Raw genomic sequence first — 26,231 nt, 5'->3', positions numbered from 1 at the left:
AAAAATGAATTCCAAATCCCTTCTTTGCTAAAACATTGATTCTGTTTCATTTTTTAAATAGATGTTGATGTGTAAGGAAATGTACCTGTAATATATTAATCTACATTTTAAAATTACCCAAGAACAACTATTTTGGTATTTTCTAATCTGACATCTATTGGAATCCCTTTTTTAAAGAACATTCCTTATATATACCCATTTTTTAAATTTAAATATTATATATTTAGGGCTGGGGTTGTTACACAGTGGTAGAGCACTTGCCTAGCATGTGTGAGGCACTGGATTCGATTCTCAGCACCACATATAAATAAGTAAAGGTCCACTGACAACGAAAAAAATATTTTCTAAAAAAGTAAAAAAAAAAAAAGGGGGGGGGGTACTGGGGTTGTAGCTCAGTGGTAGAGCACTTGCCTAGCATGTGTGAGGCACTGGGCTTGATCCTAAGCACTACATAAAAGTAAATTAATTAAATAAAGGCATAAAAATACAATAATGGGCTGAGGCTATGGCTCAGTGGTAGCGCACTCGCCTGGCATGTGTGAGGCACTGGGTTTGAGTCTCAGCACTGCATATAAATACATAAATAAATAAATATCAACAACTAAAAAAAACTTTAAATACAATAACATTATTAAAATAAAGTTTAAAGAGATTATATATTTAGAATATATAGTACTTTTTTTTTTTTGGTGTTGGGTATTGAACCTAGGACTTCCAAGCTATATCTCTAACCCCTAGAATATTTAATAACTCTTTAAAGAAGAAGCTTATTAAAAAACAACGCCCAAGAGTTGAGGAAGCATAACCATTAGACAGGGGCTTCACTGAAATGTGGTTAAAGATTCTCTGTGAGTGTACTGTGTGATACAGTAAACTAATGACAGTAATTTCTTTGCTTTTCGAGGAAAGGATTTTTCCTCCCTCACCATGCATTTCTTTCCCTGTAGAGGTAATTTTTCATTAGAGGGACATTATCCATTTTCCCTACTTTGTCACTGTTTATGTTATTTTTGTTTTCAAATAAAATAGGGTTTTATTCCCTATTTATACTGACTGCTAAGGCTTGGATATGAGGTGTCCCCCAAAAGCTCTTGTGTTAATTTAGGAATGTCTGGAGGTGTGAAATGATTGGATTGTGAGATCAGTAACCTAATCAGTCCATCCTAGTTTGAATGGACTGTGTGGTACCTGTACCCACGAGGAAGTGTGGCTGGAGGAGGTGGGTCACTGGGGACATGCCCTGGAAACATGCATCTTCCCTGTGGCCCCTTGTGACTCTCTTTGCTTCCTAACTCAGCTGGGATCTGAGCAGCTTTCCTCTGCTGGGCCCTTCCTTCATGGTGTGCTACCTCACCTGGGGCCCAGAGCAATGGAGGATCAACCAAAGACTGAACCTCTGAAACCATGAGCTCAAAATAAATTTTTCCTGGGCTGGGGTTGTGGCTCTGTGGTAGAGTCCTTGCCTACCGTGTGTGAGGCACTGGGTTTAATTCTCAGCACCACATAAAAATAAATAAATAAAATAAAGGTACTGTGTCTATATACAACTAAAAAAATATTAAATAAAATAAATTATTCCTCGTCTAAGTGGTTCTTGTAGGATGTTTTTGGTCACAGCAATGAAAGGCTGAATAAAACAGAGACCATATTTTAATTAGATTTTAGAAAAGGAAAATATATGTTCTGGTTCTCTTACAGCAAGTTATAAGATATGCTAAGGTACAACATCTGATTTTTGGATATTCCTACAGTGAATTCTATTTTGAAAAGATCTGAAGATTATCTATATTCAGGAGTTGCTATTTATTTATAATGTTAATGAAGCTATTTCTCTTTTGGTGGAATATATACATGTTTATATATTACATATATGCTTATATCACTCATATATGTATATATAGTGTTAATGAAACTATTTCTCATTAATTCCACCAAGAGAAATAACTTCATTAAAAATATCCCACCTAAGTTGATAGTAACTCTTGGATGCAGATAAGTCTAAGATTATCATATATATATATAACATATATATATTACATATTGATATATTATCATATATATAATTAATATACATATTGATATATTATCATATATATATACCCACATGATGTTACATTATATACATATACTAGTAATATACAGATACATATTATGTAATATATAGTATATGTATATATAGTTATATATGTAATATGCTTTCTATTTGATATGTATAATATATATAAACCAATTTGACCTGCTTTCAAAATGCCATTATGGTGGGTTGGAGCCCAAACCAAGCCCAAACCTCTAATCACTTCTACATCTAAAACACATAACAAATGTATATTAATAATGCATTCACATATAGTTACAAGCAAAAAATAAATGACTGTTCTAATGTTGACAAAGTGCTTTGGAAATCAAGCAACCAATACTCTTCCCATAATTTAAAGCAATTCTAACATCCTTTCGAGTTTATTAAAATAGGGCCCTTTGTAATTCTATTATCACATAGCTCATTATATTATAATTATATAGCTTAAAAGAATATAATTAGCAATTTATTAATTAAATATTATTTGGAGCTTATTCATAAACAGCTTAGAAATACCCCACATATTAAATAATGTTTTTAGAACTTTGACCTTAAAGCTACTATTGTCTAGCTGAAACAAAAACAAAAGAAAATCTAAAACTCTCAAAAACTCAAATTACTTTTGTCATCAATGCTGATAAGCAGAACTGAAGAAATGTAATTTTTTGTTTGTTTTTACCAACTTTTTCTTAGCATTTTAAATTAATTGATAGGTACATAAACAATGGGAAAATAGGTACATAAAAATGGGAAAATTGATTTGGGGGGAATTCTGCAATTAAAAGTTATATCTTCAACTACCAATATAGAGAACTGTGAGAGTACAAGGTATGGCACACAAGGAGGAAGACAGGAAGATTGTGCTATTAACAAAAATTCACCTACTAAAAGAAATCTTGTAACCCAACTTCTCATTAATTCAGGACAATTAAAAAAGAAGTCAGGTACCACATCTATTACATTTCACATAACATATGTATATAATGTAACATCACATATAATACATACATCTCACATAACTAGCATTATGCTAGAAAAATACATATGACTAAGAAGTGTAATTGTAAAGGATCTCAAAATTGCAGTCTTGAAAGAGAGGCTTGGCTGTCATCTTGGAAAAGGCAGCTAAATCTGAGAACAAAAAGGATATCAAGCTCATTTTGGAGGAAAAAATGAAAGCTCCAAAAGTAGGAACATCAGGACTCAAAATACAGATCACACTCGGAGCTATGGTGATAGATTGTTCTAGAGGCTTGTCTTAAAAGCCAGATATTTTAAAAGTGGTTCTAGGGGGCTGGGGATGTGGCTCAAGTGGTAGCGCACTCACCTGGCATATGTGGGGCGCTGGGTTCGATCCTCAGCACCACATAAAAATAAAGATGTTGTGTCCACCGAAAACTAAAAAATATTTTTAAAAAGTGGTTCTAGGGGGTAGCTCAGTGGTAGAGCACTTGCCTAGCATGCATGAGGCACTGGGTTCGATCCTCAGTGCCACATAAAAATAAAACAAAATAAAATAAAAGCATTTTGTCCATCTACAACTACAAAAATTGTTTTTAAAAAATTCAAAAGTGGTTCTATACTCACTTTGGGGGTTGTAAGGCAGGTAATATTTCATTTACAAATCTTCTCCATTAAAATATATTCCTAATCATATTATTGGCCATTGTTTTGTTCATTAAACTCTTGTATTTAGCAAAGAATTTAATTAAAGGCAGTTTGAGGCTGTTTAAATCTAAATGGTTTACTTGGGCTAAATATCTTCCTGCCTAAATGATTTGAAAAGTAAAGTCCTTAATTTTCTGCTAAAAGCCTATCTCAATCTGTTATAATACTTCTGATTTACAATGTTTGGTAGATTTCTTCCTGTTTCTAGAGTATTCCCATTGTATAAATTTCCTAAGTACTTCGAATCAGGATAGGAAGTAGTAGAATATATTCTGAAATTAAAATAGGTTTGACTGATTCAGTTCATAAAGATAGCCTCCCAAAAAGGTAAGATAAGACAAGAGAGAGGAAAGGGGAAGGAGAAAGAGAGAGGATTCTAGTTGATTTTTTGTTCATTAAGAATAAACTAGAAATAATTTTACTTTTGGAATATTTAATTATCAATTGAAGTGCCAGGAATAAACTTATAAGGAAAGATATGACAGAACAGAGTTAAAGAATTTACATTAACCTAATAATTTCCATTTTATGTTAAGAACTTTAAAGTGCTTTCAAAATATTAGAAACTTTGGACATATGATAATGCTTTTCTTCAGAACAGCCTGGCTAAGTAAGTGTGAATGGCCAGATACGTAGATAAATTGTTTAATATACTTAGAAAAGATAGAAATAATAAACAATGAAAATATTTTACCACTTTCCGGAGACTGAGTTGTAACCCAACCCATTGACTTCATCACAGCTTTCTTCCACGTAGAATAACGAATTTCACTTTCTAGAATTTGAAAGGAGGAAAAAGAAAACAGATATGAAAGGTAATTTGCAGAGGTGTTCTGTGTCATACTTATCACTCTGCATTTTACTATGATTATTTTTTGTACTGAGGATTGAACCCAAAGGTGCTCTATCACAGAACTACATTCCTACCCCTTTTTTGAGACAGGTCTCACTGAGTTGCTGAGGATGCTTTTGAACTTGTGGTCCTCCTGCCCCAGCCTCCTGAGTTGCTGGTATTACAGGTATGTGCTACTGTGCCTGGCATCACTTTGTATTCTTGACATTGTTGTATACATTACACTAAAGTGAGGACTCAGATTTGGGAGCACATGGTTGTAGGCTAATGGGCGGTGACAAAAAGAGACATCTGCTTAGATGTTATAGAGTGTTGTAGAGAAAGAAGCATGATGGGAAATTCAGCATGGGACCGCAGGATGAAGGGAAATTGGGAGACAGACTACCTGCTATGAAGACAGGGCTATTCAGAAATAAGTGGTGGTCAATTTGAAAACGGAATCCCATTTCCCATTTGATTTCTCTTTCTCTCCCCCTCCCCCTCCTCCCCTCTCCAGGAAGAGGGGACTAATGTGAGGAGAAGGGTTTAGTATGATGTGGAAAAACTAGAATTGCTTTTGGTCCAGTTAAAGGATTTAGCAAATACTGATTTCTCACAAGATTCAAAGTGAATTCCTGTGAGGCTCCCCTGACACCTGTAAGCAAGATCTCTTAAGGTGAAAATCTACAACAGGAGGACTAAACAAAAAAATGAACATTGACGCTATACTCTAAAGTCTACCAAATCATGTGTAAGACTAGCCTTCTGTCAAGCCTCCCCAGCCTTTCCACAGCTCCTGAAACCTGAAACTCCCAGGAGATAAGGCTCAAAGATCACTTGCTTCAGAAAGTTTTCCAATGTCCCACTTGTAACCCCATCTCCACCCTTGCCTTCTCACATCCCTTAAGATGTTGGTTACCAAGTGAATTTTTATGGTTTGGTCTACCTCTCCCAGTTTATGTAAGTCTCCTGAGGGGAAAGGATTTGGTCTTTTACATCTTTGTAGCCTCATGAAAGTAACAATCTCTGACATGCAGTTGGCTCTAAATAACTGTTAGCTGAAAGGATGAAGTAGGTGCCTATTAGTATGTGGGGGACAGTGGGAAGCAATCAGTGAAAGGGAGGAAAGCTGGCAGAACTGATCAACTCCAGGATAAGGCCTTAAATGATGGCAAAGATGGCTCACCTAAGGAAACAATAATCTTATCCCCTTTGCTCAAAACTTCCTTGATTTAAAAGTTGGATAAGCATTTAGAGGCCACATACATGTTCTGAATATAATCTGCCTATTAAGTTGGTATGTTTTTTCAGAAGAAAAAAAATTTTGAACTTCATATTTTAAACAGTATTACAAAAATTAAAAAATTCCAGGGCTGGGGCTGTGGCTCAGCAGTGGAGCACTCACCTAGCATGTGCGAGTCCCTGGGTTTGATCCTCAGCACCACATAAAAATCAATAAATAAAGGTTAAAAAATTATTTTAAAAAAAGTTTAAAAAAATTTTTAAAATTCCGACAGAATATCAGATTTTGAAACAAATTTCTACATCTTGGTACATGGTCTAATGTCTGAGTATAAAATTATAGTATTATAACTCATTTTATTGTATATGAAACTCTAGTATAAATTCTAGAAAATTCAAGAAAAATGCATTTGAAAATTTATTTTCCAAAAGCTCAAAATCCACTTTGATGCTCTTTTATGCATAAAAGGTTATAAAATCAAATTAATAAATAAAATCATATTTTCCTATTCACATCTTTAAGAAAAGTATCACTATATTTTAATAAACATGCTGAGCAGAGCTTTTGGCCTAGTTTAATTGCTGAGGACAGTGAATCTAATATTTAATGCTCATTTATTTAAATTGCTGCCACTCTTGTTAGGGTAGTCCTGTTGTGCTAAAACATTACCAGAGTGTCTCTTAAATCAGCTAATCATATTCTAGGAGCCAGGCCATCACACTGAGGGTGACTTGGTATACACATTAGAGGTGGGTGGCTAATATATCTCATTTATCACTTTGTTATTCTCCTAAACAGTGTAGAAATGAATGGTTTAAAAAGTGACTTTAGGGACTCGGGTTATAGCTCAGTGGTACAGTGCTTGCCTAGTATGTGTAAGGCCCTGGGTTCGATCCTCAGCACCACATAAAGATAATAAGTAAAATAAAGGCACTGTATAAATCTACAACTGAAAAAAAATAAAGTGATTTTAGAAGTTTTTTAAAAGGAAACAATTCTTTCCGCCACACTTATTCAGCATAGCCCAATATGGCTTAGCAGCCACATTTGAAATAGTAACTTTTGCTATTTTACTTTGTTCCTTAACTTAAAAAGTAACCAGAAAGGCAAACCCCCTGAAACTGAAGTCATTTTCACAGAATACCATTCAAAGTTTCATTTTTTATATTTACCCTCAGCATTGATCTGAGGTTCAAACCGCTCCATCGTGACAGCTGACAAATCCTCAGGTTCAAGACTCCAAACGCCAACTCCTTCTGCAGCCCCTGCTGCCATTGCAGCACCGAGTGCAGTTGTTTCAGGCATGGAGGGCTTCACTGAGGGGCGAAAGATACATCAACAGTTTTGCAGTTATATATGCCTAAGTTCTTCCAAAGGAACCATTACTCCTGGAGTTAAAGGAATGAAGACTTACTAACCTACTGGAATATACAGGATGTCCGCTTGCAGCTGCATAAGAATTTTGTTGCTGGTCATTCCTCCATCTACCTGCAAATGGCTGAGTGGAATTCCACAGTCGCGATTCATGGCATCCAAAATCTTAAATAAACCAATGCAATTAACATTATGAAACTACTTCATAGTAACATCTATGAAAATAGCAATCCTCCACTCAAAAACCCTAAGGAACTTTCCGAAACCTACAATATGAAATTGAGATATCTTATATTCATTTTCCAAGCCCTCCTTGATCTGGTCACAGTCAATCTTTTCTCTCATTTTATCTCTGCACTATGATATTCAGCAAGCCATATGATTCTGTTCTGCACCCTGGTTTCCTGGCTTGATAAGTCTATGTCTGTGTTGTCTCCTCTGTTTACTATGTAGCACTCAGACTCCCTGAAATTATAAAATGCCTAGTAATAAAAGCTGGGAAACGGGGGGAAACATTTATATTTGTTTATACTAGTTCTGTTTTTTTATTAAGTATACTTTTGGCATTTAACAAATTTCAGGCATTAATATATCATTTTAAAATTCATAATAGAGGATAATTTACAAGAAAACAGGCCAATATTTATTACCTCTCGGGTTTGAAAACAAACAGCTTCTAGTGCAGCAAAAGCGATATGGCATTTATTGGTGAATTGAGTAAGTCCACAGATTATCCTAAAAATACACAAAACATTTTCAGATTAAAGTGTTATGAATAAGTCATCCATTTGAAATGTCCCAAATATGCAAAGAGTGAATTTGGTGAACAGAAACATTCAGAGAAAGAAAATTCAACATAATCATAAAATAACTTGGAAAGTCTTTATAGTACACAATCCTGCATTCACATATGGAAAAGTTCATGAGCCATCTAAATAGATGACAGTAAGGCAAAATCAAATCTATATTCATTTAGATGATGGCCCTTTGCTATACAACTTGTAGATACCATGAAGAAAAAGGATAACAGTATTATCATGAATATGAATATAGCAGAAGCTATAGTATACTGATTTATAACTTTTTGTAGTTTAAGGTTCTGAAGTTAGAGTCTCCAAACAGGAAAGGTTTTCTTAACATTTTAAAATCATGAAAATAGGAAACTAGGGCTGGGGATGTGGCTCAAGCATAGCGCGCTCGCCTGGCATGCGTGCAGCCCGGGTTCGATCCTCAGCACCACATACAAACAAAGATGTTGTGTCCGCCGAAAACTAAAAAAAATAAATAAAAATTCTCTCTCTCTCTTAAAAAAATTAATTTAAAAGAAAATAGGAGACTGTTAACTAATTTGTTAAAAGAAACAAAACACCAAAAAGTAGAACATATTGTCAATACTTACCTTCTTTATTTTCTAATTGATAATAGTTTTACGTATTTGTGGAGTATAGTGTGGTATTTCAATATATACACACAATATGTGATGATCAAATCAGGATGCTTAGCATATATATCACCTCAAATGTTTATCATTTCTCTCCGTTGGGAACATTCAAAATCCTCTCTTCTAGTTATTTTGACATACATAGTAAATTATTGTTAACTATAGCAATACTTACCCTCTTGCACTAGGTTCCCAATAAGGTGCATATAACCCTGAAAATGCCGGAACAAAGTAGCAGCCATAAGAAGTACCTACTTCTTTAGCGAGTTTTTCTAATAGTTAAAAGAAAAAGAAAAAGATCAAAAATCACACAAATATCCTACATTTTGAATAAATATACCTATTTTCAAAATTATTTCAGGGTTTTGGTTTCCAATTCATTGGGATAGCCAAATGTTCCTAATTATAGAAGTATGTTAGGAGCAACAAAAAGTTTTTTTACACTGAAACCCCTCCCCCACTAAAATATAACCCAGCTCAAGAAATCAAGGAACTGGATTCATTTCCTTAAGGTATTTTAGCTCTTTTCTATTTTTTTTTAAGGTTGCTGATTAAAAGATGAAGAAGTGGCCTCTTCTGTGCCTAAATATTTCTGATTGTCTATACAAGTGTCTATACAAGTGGAGAGTGAGTAGCTAAGTTCAAACTAATTACTCATCAATTGACTATAACCATATTAGTAAAGAGTTTTAATGTTCACTGTAATCTAGTGGTTAAAGCTCTTTTTTTGGGGTGGGGAGGGTGCTGGGATTGAACTCAGGAGCACTCGCCCACTAACCTGCATCCCCAACCTATTTTGTATTTTCCTGTCTCACCAAGTTGCTTACCATCTAGTTTTTGCTGATGCTGGCTTTAAGCTCACAATTCTCCTATCTCAGACTCTCCAGCCACTGGGATTACAGGCATGTGTCACAGCACACAGCTAAAGTTCTTTCTTATCAGATAAATGTAAATAGACTGCTTTACCTGCAAATTTGGGCGATCTCTGGTGTTTGATTTTACATTTGGGTAATTTTTATGCCCTCCCTTTCCATTTCCAGTTTATTAATAACTACTGCTAACTACATCAATTTGTTGTTTAAGAAACCTTCACAATATAGTTTAAGTCAAATCTATAATAGGGGCCCACCTCACTTATAGAACATCTGTGTGGCAATGCAATCTATGCAGAGATAAAATATTAGAAGTTTTCATTTTTCAGATTTTCTAACCTGTTGTTAGAACATACTCACCAATTTCCTCTGAGGACTTGATAATACCAAGATTGTCTCGTAGCCAGCGAATAACAGCTCCAGCTATAGCTACAGAACCCTGAGGGAAAAAAGAAATCCAAGACAGAATATACGTTAGCACTACAAAGCATTTTTATTGACCCTATTCTCTGTATATGGCACTAGCAAATGGATAAATTCCAAGCAATTCAACCTTGGGAATCCCATAAATATAATAAATTAGGTCTTCTAATATGAATATAGTACTTCTAATATAAATATAGTTCACTAATAAAAGTTTTTCATGGGATAGGGAAAAATGAGCCCTCCAGATACCCTTGGACCTGTCCCCTGTTGAATCTTTTAAGCAGTTTGATTCTTTTACCATTTTTATTTGTTGCTAAGCTACTGAGGCATGCTATCATCTAGAGTAAATTTCCATTTTATTCACAAAGTTATTGGGAGAGGCCGCATTAAGTTTCTTCAATCTGGGTACAATGATGCATGCCTATAATCCCAGCTATTCTGGAGGCTGAGGCAGGAGGACTGACTGGCCAGCCTGGCAATTTAGAGATCCTGTCTCAAAATAAAAGAAAATAAAATAGCTGGGCATAGTGGCACATACCTATAATCCCAGCAACTCAAGAGGCTAATATAAGAGGATCGTGAGTTCAAGGTCAGCCTCAGCAACTTAGCAAGGCACTAAGCAATTCAATGAGAACCAGTCTCTAAATAAAATATTTAAAAGGGCTGGGGATGTGACTCAGAGGTTAAGTGCCCCTGGGTTCAATCCTCAGTACCAAAATAGATAGATTGATAGATAGGCTTGGGATGTAGCTTAGTGGTAGAGTGTCACTGGGTTCATTCCCCAGTACTGTCAAAATAAGTTTCTTCAAATCCATTTTCCACATCCAATAGCATATAAAAATCAAGCAAAAAGCTGGTCATGGTGGTGGATGTAAAATCCCAGTGATTTGAGAGGCTGAGACAGGGAGCAGAAGTTCAAGGCCAGCCTAAGAAATTTAGTGAAACCCTCAGCAACTTAGCAAGGCCCTATCTCAAAATTAAAAAAAAAAAAAAAAATCCTAGTATGCATGAAGCCCTGAGTCCAATCCCTAGCACTGCAAAAATAATTTTTTTTATTATTTTTGGACTGGGGATGTATTTCAGTGGCAAAGCACCCTTGGGTTCAATATTTAATACCCCCCAAAGAAGTTTAACCACTAGCTCCAAAGTAATTATTCTTTAAGACCAATCAATCACCAATGGATTTGGAGGTAGGGACTGTGTCACAAGGATGAAAAATACAATTCAGAGTCAGATAAAATGAGTTTGAGTCCCATTTCTAGAACTTAACTTCTGTGTAATCTTAGACAAATTATTTAGGCTTTCTGAGCTTCTTTCCTTCCTTTTTTCTGTGCTATACTCCCAGCCTCTTTTTTGAGACAAGGTCTTGCTAAATTGCCTGTGCTGGGGCTAGGGTTGTAGCTCAGTGGTAGAGCATTTGCCTCACACTTGTGAGTCACTGGGTTCAGTCCTCAGCACCACATAAAAATGAATAAGTAAATGAAATATCTATTATGTCCATCTACAACTAAAATATTTTTTTAAAAATTGCCTGTGTTGGCCTTGAATTATGATCCTTCTGTCTCAGTGTTCTGAGTTGCTAGGATTATAGGTGTGTATCTTTGCACCCAGCTCTGCACTTCATTTCTTTACATGTAAAATGACAGTGACTATCACAATATGTACTTAAACAAAATTACTGTAAGGCTCAGTATGAGAATACATGTAAAGGTTCTTAATGTAAAAATATTAACTTTGTTAATTTCTTTTTTTAGTTGTTGATAGACCTTTATTTTTCTTCATATGTGGTGCTGAGAATCAAACCCCGTGCCTCACATGCTAGGCAAGTACTCTATCACTGAAGCTACAACCCCAGCCCTAACTTTGTTAAAGTGTTCAATAAATATCAGCTAGGGGTGTAACTCAATGCCTACCATGTATAAGGTTCCAAGTTCAATTCCTAATATCACCAAAAAATATATTTATATAACAGATATATCAGCCAAATTCCATCAACAGATGAATGGATAAAAATGTGAAACAATAACACTATGTAATATTATTTGTCCAGTAAAATGAATGAAGTACAACAATGGGGAAGCCTTGAAAACATGCAAAGTAAAAGAAACCAGGTATAAAATATCATGTACTGCATGACTCCATTTATATGAAATATCTGGCATAGGCAAAGCCATAGAGACAGAAAGATCAGTAGTTGTTTAGGGTAAAGGTTGGCAGTTATGGGGTTTCTCTTGAGGATAATGAAAAGTTTTAAAGTTGGACTGTGATGATGGTTGTAAAAATCTGTGAATATTCTAAAAATCAGTAACTTATATACTTCTAAGGAGTAAATTTTGTGGAATGTGAATTAAATCTCAATGAAACTACTATAGGGCTGGGGTTGTAGCTCAGTGGTAGAATATTTGCCTTGCACATGTGAAGCACTAGGTTCAATCCTCAGCACCACATAAAAATAAAATAAAGGTATTATGTCCATCTATAGCTAAAAAAAATTAAAACTATTATAAAAAAGACATTAAGGTCAGAAAAAGTATCAGCGTGAATCAACAGGAATTTTTAAAAATATTTTGCTCTGATGATATAGATTTTCAATGTAAATTACTACCACTGAGTCACTCCAAATCAAATGTCACATGATATTAAATGTAGAAACCTGTCAGTTCAATTAACTGAATTACAAATGTCATCCCTTCTTGTTGTCATTTTTCAAGATATATACAAATCAAGAGGATGAATGTACTGATAAAGTTCTTCATTCATACATTCTATGAGAAGTCACTATATGTTACTACAAAGCCACAGAATACCATAACTGTTCTATTTATACAATGGCTTTTTAACTACAAATAATTATATGTGGAGCATATTTACATAACAGTACAAAGATAATGAAGCTTTAAAACTGGGACTGGGCTGCGGTGCAACTCAGTGATAGAGTGCTTATCCATGAATAAGTGCCAGGGTTCCATCCCCAGCATGGCAAAAACAAAACAAAACACCTTCCTCCCAGTAAAAAAAAAAAAAAAAAAAAAACAAGGGGGCAGGACAAAAGCAATTCAATTAAGTAGCAACCTTAAACCTTAACCTACTTCACTACTCCCAGTGAATCTTATTAGTACATTTCCCATCTTTGATATGTTTACATTTAGACACGTAGAGGGACTATTCAGGAGTACTAAGTAAAAATTTTTTTAGAGAGACTTTACCTTTGGATTTCCTTTGGAGCAGACAATTCAAAGATAGTAGCTGTCAAATACTACTAGTCTGGTGTTATCCAATGAAATATAATGAGAACCATAGGTAAATTTTTACAACATTAAAAAAAAAAAACTAAACATCTGGGTGCAGCGGTATATGCCTATAATCCTAGTGACTTGAGAAGCTGAGGCAGGAGGATTGCAAGGTCAAGACAAAATTACTGAGATATTTTATTTTTTGTACTATGTCTGAAATCTGGTAAATATTTTAAATTTACAGTACATCTCAATTCAAACTAGCCACATTACCAATACCCAATAGCCAGATATGGCTAGTGGCTACCATATTAGGCAGCACAGTTCTAGACCTCATTCATAAAACAAACGTCTTTTCCCTTTCTGCTCTCAAAAGACACTATGCATAACTTGGATCTAACCAAGAAACATATATTTTCAATAGTTTAAGGCAAGTACAGTGAATTTTGAACTAAATTCAACTATGAATTTTTTAAAGTTACTTTGCTAGAAGTCTAGCAGGGTGATTCTATGCCTATTAGCTAGTGGAAAACTTTGGGAAACCAAGTGCTGATATACCATATTTCCATTGAAAATGGTAGAATACTATGTACTTGAGACATTTTTTAAAAAAGAGGAAGCAATATGGCTTTAGCAAAATGAAAATCAAGGTTTTGATTATCGGTTGACAAGCAGAGAGCATTACTTTGACTTAAAACAAAAGAAACAAAATACAAAGCCACTGCCAAGACTTCAGAAGAAAAGTGTTAAATTTGGTCATCAGGAGATATAGAAGTATTGTGCTGTAATCAAAGAAATAGAGTGAATATAAGAAAATAAAATATAGATTAAAAACACTGATCTGAAAGAAGTATAAAATTTTGGTATCAGGATATAATACACAGTGTGGTTTAGCTTTTACAGAAATTACTAAAAATGAGAGAAACCTCTAAATTCACACAAAAAATGTAGTTTTCTGAAATCAGAGGCAGGGGATAAAGTGAAAGGTATAAAATTTTGAAGCTGGACAAGAAAACAGAAACAGAAACCTAAAATGATATGATAGAATGTAACTGTCCACTTTGTTATCAATTAAGTTACCACAAAGCTAAAATATAAAAATCCAATACTTTGGTGCACTATCTACAAAAATGAAGCAGCCCTAGTTATGAGTCTTGACCCCCTGGGAAACATGCACGCAATTGTTGTACTCTAAGGAAGACACAATGGAACCGAGAGGGTATAATGAAGAATAAATTAAATGATATGAGGAATAAATTATGTAAAAATTAGACAAAGTAGTCTGGAAAATGAAAGGCTATGGGAAGACTAGATTAAAAATAATCAAATAGCGGGGCTGGGACTGTGGCTCAGTGGTAGAGAGCTTGCCTAGCATGCTTGGGGCCCTGAGTTTGCTCCTCAGCACCACATAAAAAATAAGTGAATGAAATAAAGGTATTGGGTCCAACTACAACTAAAAAATTTTTAAAAAATCAAGTAGCACTGATGTAACATCATAGCAAGTGCATGAACTCTTCCTCCAAAATTCCTTGACATGAATGCCACTGTCACAACAGTATATGTACAAAGGAGAATACTTCAGAATGCGCTAGATTTGCATCTCAAAAGGCAGTTGGTGAGAGTGGAGATAATAATGTAAAATCAAGATTATCATTAAAATTGTTTAAAACCACTCATTAGGCATGGTAAACACAATTTTGTGCATACTGCAGTACAATGTATCCTACATGTATAATTTATACTGTACTTAATTTGTATATATTAGATTACAAATGCAAAGTCTAACTCCATAGAATTTTTTTTTTTTTTTGGTGGTACAGGAGATTCTGTCTAGGTCCTCATACATACTAGGAAAGTACTCTACAACTGAGCTAGACTCCCAGCCCTTTTAAACATTTTTTGAGACACACACAGTATTGATAAGTTGCCCAGGCTGGCCTCAAATGTGTGATCCTTCTGCCTCTGCCTCCCAAGTAGCAGGGATTAAAGTTGTGTACCACCGTGTCTGGCTCTGTGGAATTTTTTTTGGAGGTACTGGAATTGAATTTGGAAGGGGGTTGGTTCTACCACTGAACTACATCTTGAGTCCCCTTTTTTCTTTTGAGACAGTGTCTCAAAGTTGTGTAGGGTGCCTTGAACTTTCAATCCTTCCGCCTCAGCTTCCTGAAGCACTAGGATTACAAGCATGTGCCACTGTGCCTAGCTTCCATAGCAACATTAACTGCAGAGAAAAGGGGATTACAGAGTTGAGCTGGGGCGACATAATTTTGAAACCTAGTCCATTTCATTGATATTTCAGTAATAAGTGAGGAAACTAAAATTCAAAATGGCATTTATAGATCAGAAGATATACTTCTCAAGAAAGTACATTATGAAAGTCTATAAACAATGTTTATAAATTTTGACAATCAAACTCTTAATTTAGGTGGTCCCCATAATCCTCACTTCCTGGTGTTTATACCCTTTTGTGATTCCCTCTCCTTGAGTGTGGTGGGACCTTTGAGTTTCTTCTAACCAACAGTACACATCAAAGGTGATACTATGTATGCAATGATATAGGTATGATTATGATACATAAGATCATTGCTCTGTCTTGCTGGAAAACCCTTCCCTTTCTGGCTTAGAGGAAGTAGAGGCTATGTTGGGAAACCCCACGTGGCAAGGAACTCTAGGTGACCTCTAGGAGCTGAGGGTCACCTCCAGCTGAGAGCCAGCAAGAAACTGAAGCTCTCAGTTCTACAACCACAAGGAATGAAATTCTGCCAATAGCTTGCCTGAGCTTGGAAGCAGATGGAGCCTCAGATAAGACCACAGCCTCAGCCGACACCTTGACTGCAGCCTCATGAGACTCTGAACAGCATAACCAGCTAAGCTGTGCCTGGACCCATGAGAACTGAGAGATGATAAATGTGTTATTTTAAGCCATTTATGTTTGTGATGACATTGTTATATAGCAATAAATGACTACTACATAGGCTTATACCTAAAATGCAAAAGTTAGCTCAAGAAGAATGAAAAGCTCTCACAAAGGAAATCTTAATACTATAATCATAAATTAAACCAAAGAATAGATGGGCAAAGACATTTAAAGAAATCAATGAGGTGATATTAAAAAATCCTCTTTGAAGGTTATATTTAAAAAGAAAAATGGCATAAAAACAGAATTTGGTGTTTAAATAATATTTACTGTCTGTCTGCCAGCCTGCTAGGATAGAGGAATGAACAATACAGACAAATACCCCGACCTCAGGAATCCTAGATCCCAAACATGGAAGTCTCATATCCTAAGTAAGTTCAAGTTCATAATTATATTGAAGTTCCCGCAACCCGCCAAAGGATTTTTGTTTTATGAAGCAATACTTAGAAAATGAAGAGGAACAAGGAAAAGGGAAAGCACGGCTTCAGGAAGATAGTGTACTATTAGCAGATGACAGAGGAAAGCAGAACCACTCAATTGCTCTATTTGCTCCAGTATCTTCCACCTCTGGGAAACATTTTCCAAACTAGAAAGGGTAGGACAAATTTAAAGTTGTAGAATAATTTAAGGATCATGTGCCCCAATTTCCTTATACATATATAAAAATAAGAAATCAGAGATGTTAAAATGTCATGTTTAGAATCACCTGACAGGGCCTTGAGAGGAAAAAAAAATATGAAGAGTCCTCTTTGTGGTAAAAAAAAAAAAAGAAGATGCACATGTTTATATCAACAAAGATAGTGAATTTGTACTTCAAAAATCCCATTTATTCTAAACACAAAGGGAACAGAGAACTAAAGCAACACATGATGAAATACAGAATAATGTCTACATGGATGGAAGAGAAAATGTTCTACTGAGTAGGACTGAAGGCAGAAGCATGATGGGTTCTGACTTATTTTTCTGGTTATGTCATGGAGTAGGAATAATGGCCAGGAACTGGTTCCTCCAGAGGAAAGGTGTCCAAAATGCTTTGTGCAAGACAGGAAACAGAATCAGGTTCTATGCTTTAAGCCACGGGCTAGGTGGCGCTCTCCTACTTGTGCATGGGTCTAAAAGCATGCAATGGAGGAAGGATAGCATCTTCAACAAATGGTGCTGGGAAAACTGGAAATCCATATGCAACAAAATGAAACTGAATCCCTTTCTCTCGCCATGCACAAAAGTTAATTCAAAATGGATCAAGGAGCTTGATATCAAATCAGAGACACGCCGTTTGATAGAAGAAAAAGTTGGCTACGATCTACATACGGTGGGGTCGGGCTCCAAATTCCTCAATAGGACACCCATAGCACAAAAGTTAATAACTAGAATCAACAAATGGGACTTACTCAAACTAAAAAGTTTTTTCTCAGCAAAAGATACAATAAGAGAGGTAAATAGAGAGCCTACATCCTGGGAACAAATCTTTACTCCTCACACTTCAGATAGAGCCCTAATATCCAGAGTATACAAAGAACTCAAAAAATTAGACAATAAGAGAACAAACAACCCAATCAACAAATGGGCCAAGGACCTGAACAGACACTTCTCAGAGGAGGACATACAATCAATCAACAAGTACATGAAAAAATGCTCACCATCTCTAGCAGTCAGAGAAATGCAAATCAAAACCACCCTAAGATACCATCTCACTCCAGTTAGATTGGCAGCCATTATGAAGTCAAACAACAACAAGTGCTGGCGAGGATGTGGGGAAAAGGGTACACTTGTACATTGCTGGTGGGACTGCAAATTGGTGCAGCCAATTTGGAAAGCAGTATGGAGATTTCTTGGAAAGCTGGGAATGGAGCCACCATTTGACCCAGCTATTCCCCTTCTCGGTCTATTCCCTAAAGACCTAAAAAGAGCATGCTACAGGGACACTGCTACATCGATGTTCATAGCAGCACAATTCACAATAGCTAGACTGTGGAACCAACCTAGATGCCCTTCAATGGATGAATGGATAAAAAAAATGTGGCATTTATACACAATGGAGTATTACTCTGCATTAAAAAATGACAAAATCATAGAATTTACAGGGAAATGGATGGCATTAGAGCAGATTATGCTAAGTGAAGCTAGCCAATCCCTAAAAAACAAATGCCAAATGTCTTCTTTGATATAAGGAGAGTAACTAAGAACAGAGTAGGGTCGAAGAGCATGAGAAGAAGATTAACATTAAACAGGGATGAGAGGTGGGAGGGAAAGGGAGAGAGAAGGGAAAAAGCATGGAAACGGAAGGAGACCCTCAGAGTTATACAAAAGTACATACAAGAGGAAGTGAGGGGAAGGGGAAAAATAATACAAGGGGGACAAACGAATGTCAGTAGAGGGGGCAGAGAGAGAAGAGGGGAGGGGAGGGGAGGGGAGGGGAGGGGAGGGGTGATAGTAGAGTATAGGAAAGGCAGCAGAATACAACAGACACTAGTATGGCAATATGTAAATCAAGGGATGTGTAACTGATGTGATTCTGCAATCTGTATATGGGGTAAAAATGGGAGCTCATAACCCACTTGAATCAAATTGTGAAATATGATATATCAAGAACTATGTAATGTTTTGAACAGCCAACAATAAAAAATTTAAAAAAAAAAAAAAAAGAAAAATAAAGTAACTGTCTATTCTTGCTGACTAAGGCTATGGCTTAACAGGAAAGGAGGCTGGAACTGAAAATTCTAAACTACATGAAGAAATCTATGATAAGTAATCAGCCAACAAAACTGAACATCTGGAATAGAAATCATTTTAGTCTGACAAAGACATTAAAATAAACATGCTGAACGTATTCAAAGAGATAAATTGAGGCATGACTTCCATTAAAAACAAACATGAAATTATAATCAAAAGAAAAGAGGAATGAAACAAAATTGGATTGATCTGAAAAATAACCAAATAAAAACCATGTAAGTTAACATACTGAATTAAATTTAGAAATGTAATAGTTGGGATACATCCTAGTCTAAACGGAGATGATGAATAAATTTGTGTTCCCATAAATGGCTGGTGAGAGTACAACTTACTACATCTTGTGAAATGGTTTTCAGTATCTACTCAAAGTGAAGATACATTCCATGGCACAGAAATTCTAACCCTACAGAAATGTGTACATGTACATATATAAAAATGTTCACAGCAGTATTTTTTATAAGAGCCAATATCAAAAACTTGAATGTCATCGACACTGAATACATACTAAGTTGTAGCAATGGGAAAGAATGAAAAAAAAAACAGCTATATCTAACAACATGGATGAATCTCACAAACAAACATTGAGTAAAAGAAGCCACAGTATCTGGCTCAGACATGCATGCACGTGCTCTTTCTTGATTTCATTTACATTTTTAATATATAAACTATTAAAGTCATGCAAACTCAATTCTAGTGTTTAGGGTTGTACATCATTTTAGTGTTAGAACTATAAAGAAAAGTAAGGAAGTGATTAATGATAAAAGGCAGGGCAGGATTTATCTCAGGGAAGAGCAAGGGTGGCTTATAGGAATTCCCAGGTATTGGCAGTGTTCTATTTCCTAACCTGAGCACAGGTTACATGATCTTCTCTTTATAACAATTTGTTAAACTGTACAGTGATGTTTAGATGAATTTTTCTGTATGTATCTTATGTTTTACAATACAAAAGAGGTTTATTGTCTGTTTTTAAAGAAAGTATTTGGAAATGGAAGATAGTTACTGAGAAACTCACCAAGGATGCAGCACAGAGAAACAAAGAGATTTTAAAAATATAAAGGGCAGTTAAGAGACATGGAGGATGGTTTGAAAGGTTCCGACATTCATCCAATAGCAATTCCAGAAGAGGATGGAGGTAATGGTAGAGGAGCAATATTTGAAGAAATAACTGCTGAGAATTTTCCAGATTTGAAGACAGACTTGGATCCAAGCACCTAACAGGATAAATAAAAATAAATCCAAACCCAGGCACATCACAGTAAAACTATAGAGCATCAATGATAAAGAGACAATATTAAAAACTCTCAGACAATAAACCAACCAGATTATCTACAAAGGAACCACATTTACAAATGACAGCAGGTCTCATTAGCATAAAAACAGCCAGAAGGGATGTGGGAAAAACTGTTAAATCTAGGATTTTATACCTACTTCAGAGGGAAAGCAAAATAAAGACAAATCTAAAAAAAATAGGCTTACTATACTATAATCTTAATAAGTGAAATAAGGGATGTCCCTTAGCAAGAAAAATTATGTGGATGAGGACAAAAAAGGGGCAAAATCAAAGACATGATACTAGCACAGAAATGGATACAAGTCAGTAGATATGAATTACTCGACTGTGAAGCAAATATTAGTAATTATTGTATGTTGAAGGATAATAGGAAAATGAAAACTTAAAATATTGATTGCTGGTGGAGATAGTGGGGGTAAGGTATTTGAGGTTCTCAAATTTAATCCTTGGGAGATTAAAAATATTAAACAACTATATATTAAATAATATCTTAAAAATTTCAAACTACAAACAAAAGAGAAAAAGATTACTAAACCCCCCAAAACAGATTTGCATCATGCTACTTTCAAACCAGCAGAGGGAAAATGAAGGCAGGCTTACTGACTAAAGATGGGTAGCTACAGTTTCAGTTTTTAAAGAGGGTAGAAAGTAAAATTTTAATATCTCAGACTTCCAAGCCTATTGACAACATGTGAAGTTAAAGACTTGATTATTCAATATATATTTTGTAAGCACTTTTTTAAAAAGGAATTGGTGTGAATTTATTGAGAAAAAGTTTTATCAGATTAGCATTATTTCCTATTTTTTAATGTGGTTTAATTTTTTAAATGTTCTTTAATGTTCATTAATTGAAAAATTATTGAAAATAATTTGATCAACTAATTAAAAAAATCAAACTAAAATAATTTGATCAAGGTAAACATATTCCTGTCTGTGTGTGTTGCTCCTGCTGAGACTGCTAAATTAGCAGACAAAGGGTGGGGGACACATGTGAGTTTGCAATGAAAACAACACAGGACTCAGGCTGATGCCTAACATATCCAAACTTAGAAAGAAGGAGATAGTAAATGGGGTGTCCTATACAATGAAACCTTGATGTTCATTAACCTGAATTTGCATCCTGTATCTATCTGCTACTCACTGCCTGTCAAAAATTACACTGACCAAGTTACTCCAATTTCACTTCTCTATTTTTAGATTGTGTTTAAAACAATAAGGAGAGTGTACTAAGTGTGTTGTCCTGTGATCTAATGTAATGTCTCTCTCAGTCTTAAAATTCTATAAATCTAAAAATATTACATGAATTGAAAGAAAATCATGAAACATATGCTTGTTAAGTCTCCAGATGAGACAAAAATTTAAGAGTAATAGACCAAACAATGAAAAATAATTCAGACTATATCAGAATAGGCTTAAATATCTATTGTGAAATTAAACAGAAAGAAACAAAGACCTAAAATTAGAATAATAAAAAAATCTCGTACATACAATGGAGTAGATATGGTTTGACAATGATTCATTTGAAAGAGAGGTAGGTATTTTAGCATATTTCCAGGCCAATGTATGAAGGAACTATTAGACTAAATTAATGAACTCATGGACTAGATTACCAAAAATAGTACTTATACTTTAAGAGGCAAAAATCACACTATTGAGCACAGGTCAGATTACATGTAGGATTTTATGTTCTGTTTGGGAAGACACTGACTGGCCAATCGGAATGCATTTCTTACAGGGAGCTCAGAACTAGCGAGCATCTAGAAATCATGTGATATCAGGCACTGGAGCAGTTTATCCTGGAGGAGCAAGACTCACACAAACTGATAGCTGCCTCCAAGTGTTTGAACACTTGACAAACAAACTAGGTCCATTGCAAGATGTATTAAGAAGTGTTTTTGTGTAGAAGCTAGAGCAAAATAAGGGAAAGAAGGCAGTGGGAAGGGGATTGAATATTATGAAGACAGCAAGATCAGTGGAATAGATGCAGAACCAGAGGGAGGGAGGGAGGGAGGAAGGAAGAGAAAGGGTTTTGAAAAAAATATGAAATTAATTTAACAAAATCATGTTATATAGATACATAAATGTGCCAAAGAGAATTTCATGTTTATGCATATGTAGAAAGTGCCAATCAAAAATAAATAAAGGGTTGAACAGAAGATCAGTAGCATAGAGGAGGAGAAAAGAGTGGGGACTGGAGTAAAAGAGGGGGACAAGAATTGAAATCAAATTTCTTCCATGTGTAACTTTGTCAAAATGAACCCAAATACTATGTATAATTATAATGTTATAATAAAAAAATTTACAAAAGCAGTTTTGGGTGCCATCTTCAAACAAGTTGGTAAGGAGACCAAGAGAAGGCTTTCCTATTGGGTGGGAAGTTAAGATCAGGTGTCTCCTATCCCTGAGGTCTTTGCCAAGTCTAAGGAAACTAATTCTAACTGCTAATTGTCTCCTGTGCAAGGAAAAAAGAGAACATCTTACTACCATTATCATCATCATCATCATCATCATCATCATAGGTAAAACTGATCAAGTGCATATTCTATGTTGCTACTGCCATGCTAAGTACTCTCCATAGAAGGAAAAGAGAGAAAGTGGGCTCATAGGGTCTTAAGTTCTGAGGAATGTTAAGATACCTTAAATACACAGAGCAAGTATTTCAAAAATTCTTCTCTCCAAAGAAGAGACTAGAGGGAGAGATTACACTGTTTATAGGGGGTGGGGGTGGGGAAATATGTAGAAAACCTGGAATGAAGTAATATTCTTCATGTTCTAAGCCTAAGGAACAAGAAAATATTTTAAAACTATAATTATAAGTTTGAAATTTTGACCAAATTATTATCAGACACTCTAGAAAACAGACCTTAAAAAGTTTTCGAATCAATAGTATTATCAATGTTACAAGGTAGCCATTCCTAAATTATTTGTGTAGAAATGCTCATAAGAAATATATCTGATTTTACAAAAAGAATATTGCTTCTTTGACTTTATAAACAAATGTTTCTAATTTTTCTCACACGAACTTACCATATCCTATAGGATTTGGCTGATATATTCATCTAAAATTTACAAGTGTCTGAAACAAATACTTCCAGTAACAAATAGGGTAAATTACCTCACTTTCTTTTCTGCATCAAATGTTACACAAAAACCAAAAAATTTTACACAGAACTGATTTTAACGAGGACACAGGTGAAGAAATCTGTTCTGCCTTTTTATGTGCTGGGGTTCTCTTTAAAAAACTGTGCAGTTATAAAAATAGACTTTTTCAAGTAAGGCAATCCCTTCCTTAAACTTCAAGGGTAGAAACAAAACTTACATTACAGAGTCAAATAATATTCCCAAGGTGACACAATTAATTGGTATAATAATTAAGGACACAATATAATCAAGGTCTCCTGGAAGTAGTGATCCCCAGCTCAGTCCCAGGTTCTTTCCACTCAATCAAAGGCAAAGGGAAAAAAAAGGAAATTTTTGAGTCCTATATATTTATATTTAGCAGAAAAGATATTAGAAAACACTGTAATTTTCATTTTATTTGAATGTTTGTCATATCATTCATATTGATTGAAAAGAACTTACTTCCAATGCATAATATACTGGTTTGTCTCTGCCAAGTTTGTAAGCCACTGTGGTCAGAAGGCCATGTTCAGAAAATACACACTATCAGAAAGAAAAATAAAACACGTCAATGTGGAGAAAATTAAAACATAGCATGTTTTTAAAATCTAAACTGACATAGTTTCATAATGCTATATGCTTTAAATGTATACAATTTTTATTTATCAGTTATATCTCAATAAAAATAATATTAGAAAAATCTTAAAGTGATAGCTTCAAACTAATTTAATCAATAGGTCAATTTAAAAAATATTAGTCAAAATTATCAGTATTAAAAACACTTGAGGGGCTGAGGCTGTATCTCAGTGGTAAAGTGCTTGCCTCCCATGTGTGAGGCACAGGATTCAATCCTCAGCACCACATAAAAATAAATAAAAAATACCGTATGTTCATCTACAACTAAATAAATATTTTTAAAAAAACACTTGAGTTGTGCAAAAAGTTTATTGCTTATTCCAAATTAGATTTGTATTAGAAATCTGACAAGATCACTGTCTAGATTTCAACTAACACAATTTAAAGCACACACATAGGGGCTGGGGTTGTGGCTCAGTGGTAGAGTGCTTGCCTAGCATGCAGGAGACACTTGATTCTCAGCACCAAGTATAAACAAACAAATAAATAAAGGTCCATCAATAACTAATATTTTTTTTAAAAAACACACATACACATACATAGAATTCAAAGAACATAAAATGGTTCTTCCTATACAAAAATCATTCAAATGTCATGAGTTTCATCATTTTTATTGAACTCTAAGTTAAACACTGATAAAGATTAAGTACAAACTTAAGTCTCAAAAGTCAATTAATAGCAAATTATATTCAAGCATTATTCATATGAACTTAAAGAAGACTGTCATCAATCTTTTTATTTAAAAGAAAAACCAACCTTATGGCCTGTATTACATAGTAAGAAACATCCTGTACCATACCTGTAAGTGGAAGGAAGAATAAAGAGTATGACAATTTTATTTAAAACAAATGATAAAGTATTAACAATACAAATGATCTAAACTGACATTTAATTTAGTACAACAGAAGTCATTATATTAAAGTTTTAGGCAAGTCCTGAAAGCTACCAAGTATCATATACCCTTTATGGTAGAATGTTTCACAGATCAGTCTAGAAGAAAATTTACTTGGTATAATGGGACAAAAATGTAGCTATAGTATTTAGTACTTGGTCATCACCCATGGCTGTGTTTACTTTAAAAAAAGATTAAATTACAACAAATTCTGTGTTTCGTTGCAGTTATGTTACTAAGTCATGTGGAATAAAGCATCATGACTTAACAGCCACTCACCAATGGAGTTCACCAGCTTAGCTCTATCATTAATAGTTATTTTTAATATGCATTTTTTAAATTCTTTTTTAAGTAGGATACATTTTTTAGAGAGAGAGAGACAGAGAGACAGAGAGAGAGAATTTTTTTTAATGTTTATTTTTTAGTTTTTGGTGGACACAACATCTTTGTTTGTATGTGGTGCTAAGGATCGAACCCGGGCCGCATGCATGTCAGGCGAGCGCGCTACCGCTTGAGCCACATCCCCAGCCCCAGTAGGATACATTTTGACATAACCACAAAAGCATGGAATATAATTTGCTCTAATTCAGTCCCCAGAACTTACCCCTTCTCCTTTCTCCCTCCCCCTGCTTCCCTCCCTCTACCCTACTGATTTTTCTGTAATTTATATATATATTTAATGTCTTGATGTTGGGATGCACTGTGCTCTATTCAGTTTGGTCATATTCATTTCATTGTGCTTCCCTTTCAATACATTAATAAACTGAGAAATATCTCTATCTTCTGGCAGGGTAAGGAGACTAGGAGCAGAGTATGGAAAAGTGTAGCTGAAAAGCCAGGACAAGGGCAGCATAGAAAGACAAACTATTCAAGGTCTACATTTCCCATTCTTTCTACAGGAGAGGGAATTATAACAGTGGTGGCATAATCAGAGCCAGAATGCAACACAGATGATAGGGAAGAATGGAATTTCCTATGGCAGACTTATCAGTATAAGCTTTAGACTCTGCAACAAGTCTGGCACTTGACAGTAATGAGTAGTTTTGACTTGTGCCAGGCAGATAAGCAGTCCTAACTGATACCAGTAAGAGTCATAAAGAAACAGTTTTAAACTGAGATGGGGTAACAAGGGTAACCGATGGCTCAGCCCAAGCTTGGGATTCCCTCCCCTCAAGCCTTGCTTATGTGCACTGAGCTACCACAGTTCTCAGCTGGTGACATTCCACAAGTGGGACAAGGGATAGTGCTCAGTCCAGGGGCTAGCAGAAGGGTCCCAACAGAATTTACTATCAGTCAACAGATTCATCAGCTGCATTTTTCTTGTGCAACAAACATGAACCAAAGGCAATTTTTTCCTAATAAACATTTAGCCCAAGGTAATTCCATCTCTTCTTACCCAGACTCTTGGCTTGCTTGATGAACAGGTGACACATTCAAGGAGCACAGCACTAATGAATACCCAATTTTGTAAAGACA

The 26,231-nt window shown here is 35.1% G+C and overlaps 1 protein-coding gene across 11 annotated transcripts in view; it reads right to left on the bottom strand.

Annotated features, from left to right (window-relative positions):
* Nucleotides 1–26,231, bottom strand: part of Gk (glycerol kinase) — a 166,079-nt gene that overhangs the window by 84,902 nt on the left and 54,946 nt on the right. For 9 of the 11 annotated variants that reach the window (XM_071606490.1, XM_071606488.1, XM_071606484.1 and 6 more), the window contains 8 exons: nucleotides 24,620–24,662; nucleotides 23,690–23,770; nucleotides 9,868–9,946; nucleotides 8,811–8,907; nucleotides 7,845–7,929; nucleotides 7,239–7,359; nucleotides 6,993–7,136; nucleotides 4,440–4,520 (listed from right to left, as the gene is read on the bottom strand). In XM_071606490.1, coding sequence (XP_071462591.1) covers nucleotides 4,440–4,520; nucleotides 6,993–7,136; nucleotides 7,239–7,359; nucleotides 7,845–7,929; nucleotides 8,811–8,907; nucleotides 9,868–9,946; nucleotides 23,690–23,770; nucleotides 24,620–24,662 — 731 coding nt within the window. Of the gene's footprint in view, nucleotides 1–1,632; nucleotides 3,209–4,434; nucleotides 4,521–5,982; nucleotides 6,012–6,992; nucleotides 7,137–7,238; nucleotides 7,360–7,844; nucleotides 7,930–8,810; nucleotides 8,908–9,867; nucleotides 9,947–23,689; nucleotides 23,771–24,619; nucleotides 24,663–26,231 lie in introns of those variants that run through there. The other 2 variants (XM_071606487.1, XM_071606494.1) reach the window with 2 other exon arrangements.

Source organism: Marmota flaviventris, chromosome X (genome assembly GCF_047511675.1).
Source record: "Marmota flaviventris isolate mMarFla1 chromosome X, mMarFla1.hap1, whole genome shotgun sequence".
Classification (NCBI taxonomy): Eukaryota; Metazoa; Chordata; class Mammalia; order Rodentia; family Sciuridae; genus Marmota; species Marmota flaviventris.
This window is presented reverse-complemented; position numbering and strand designations above follow the sequence as displayed.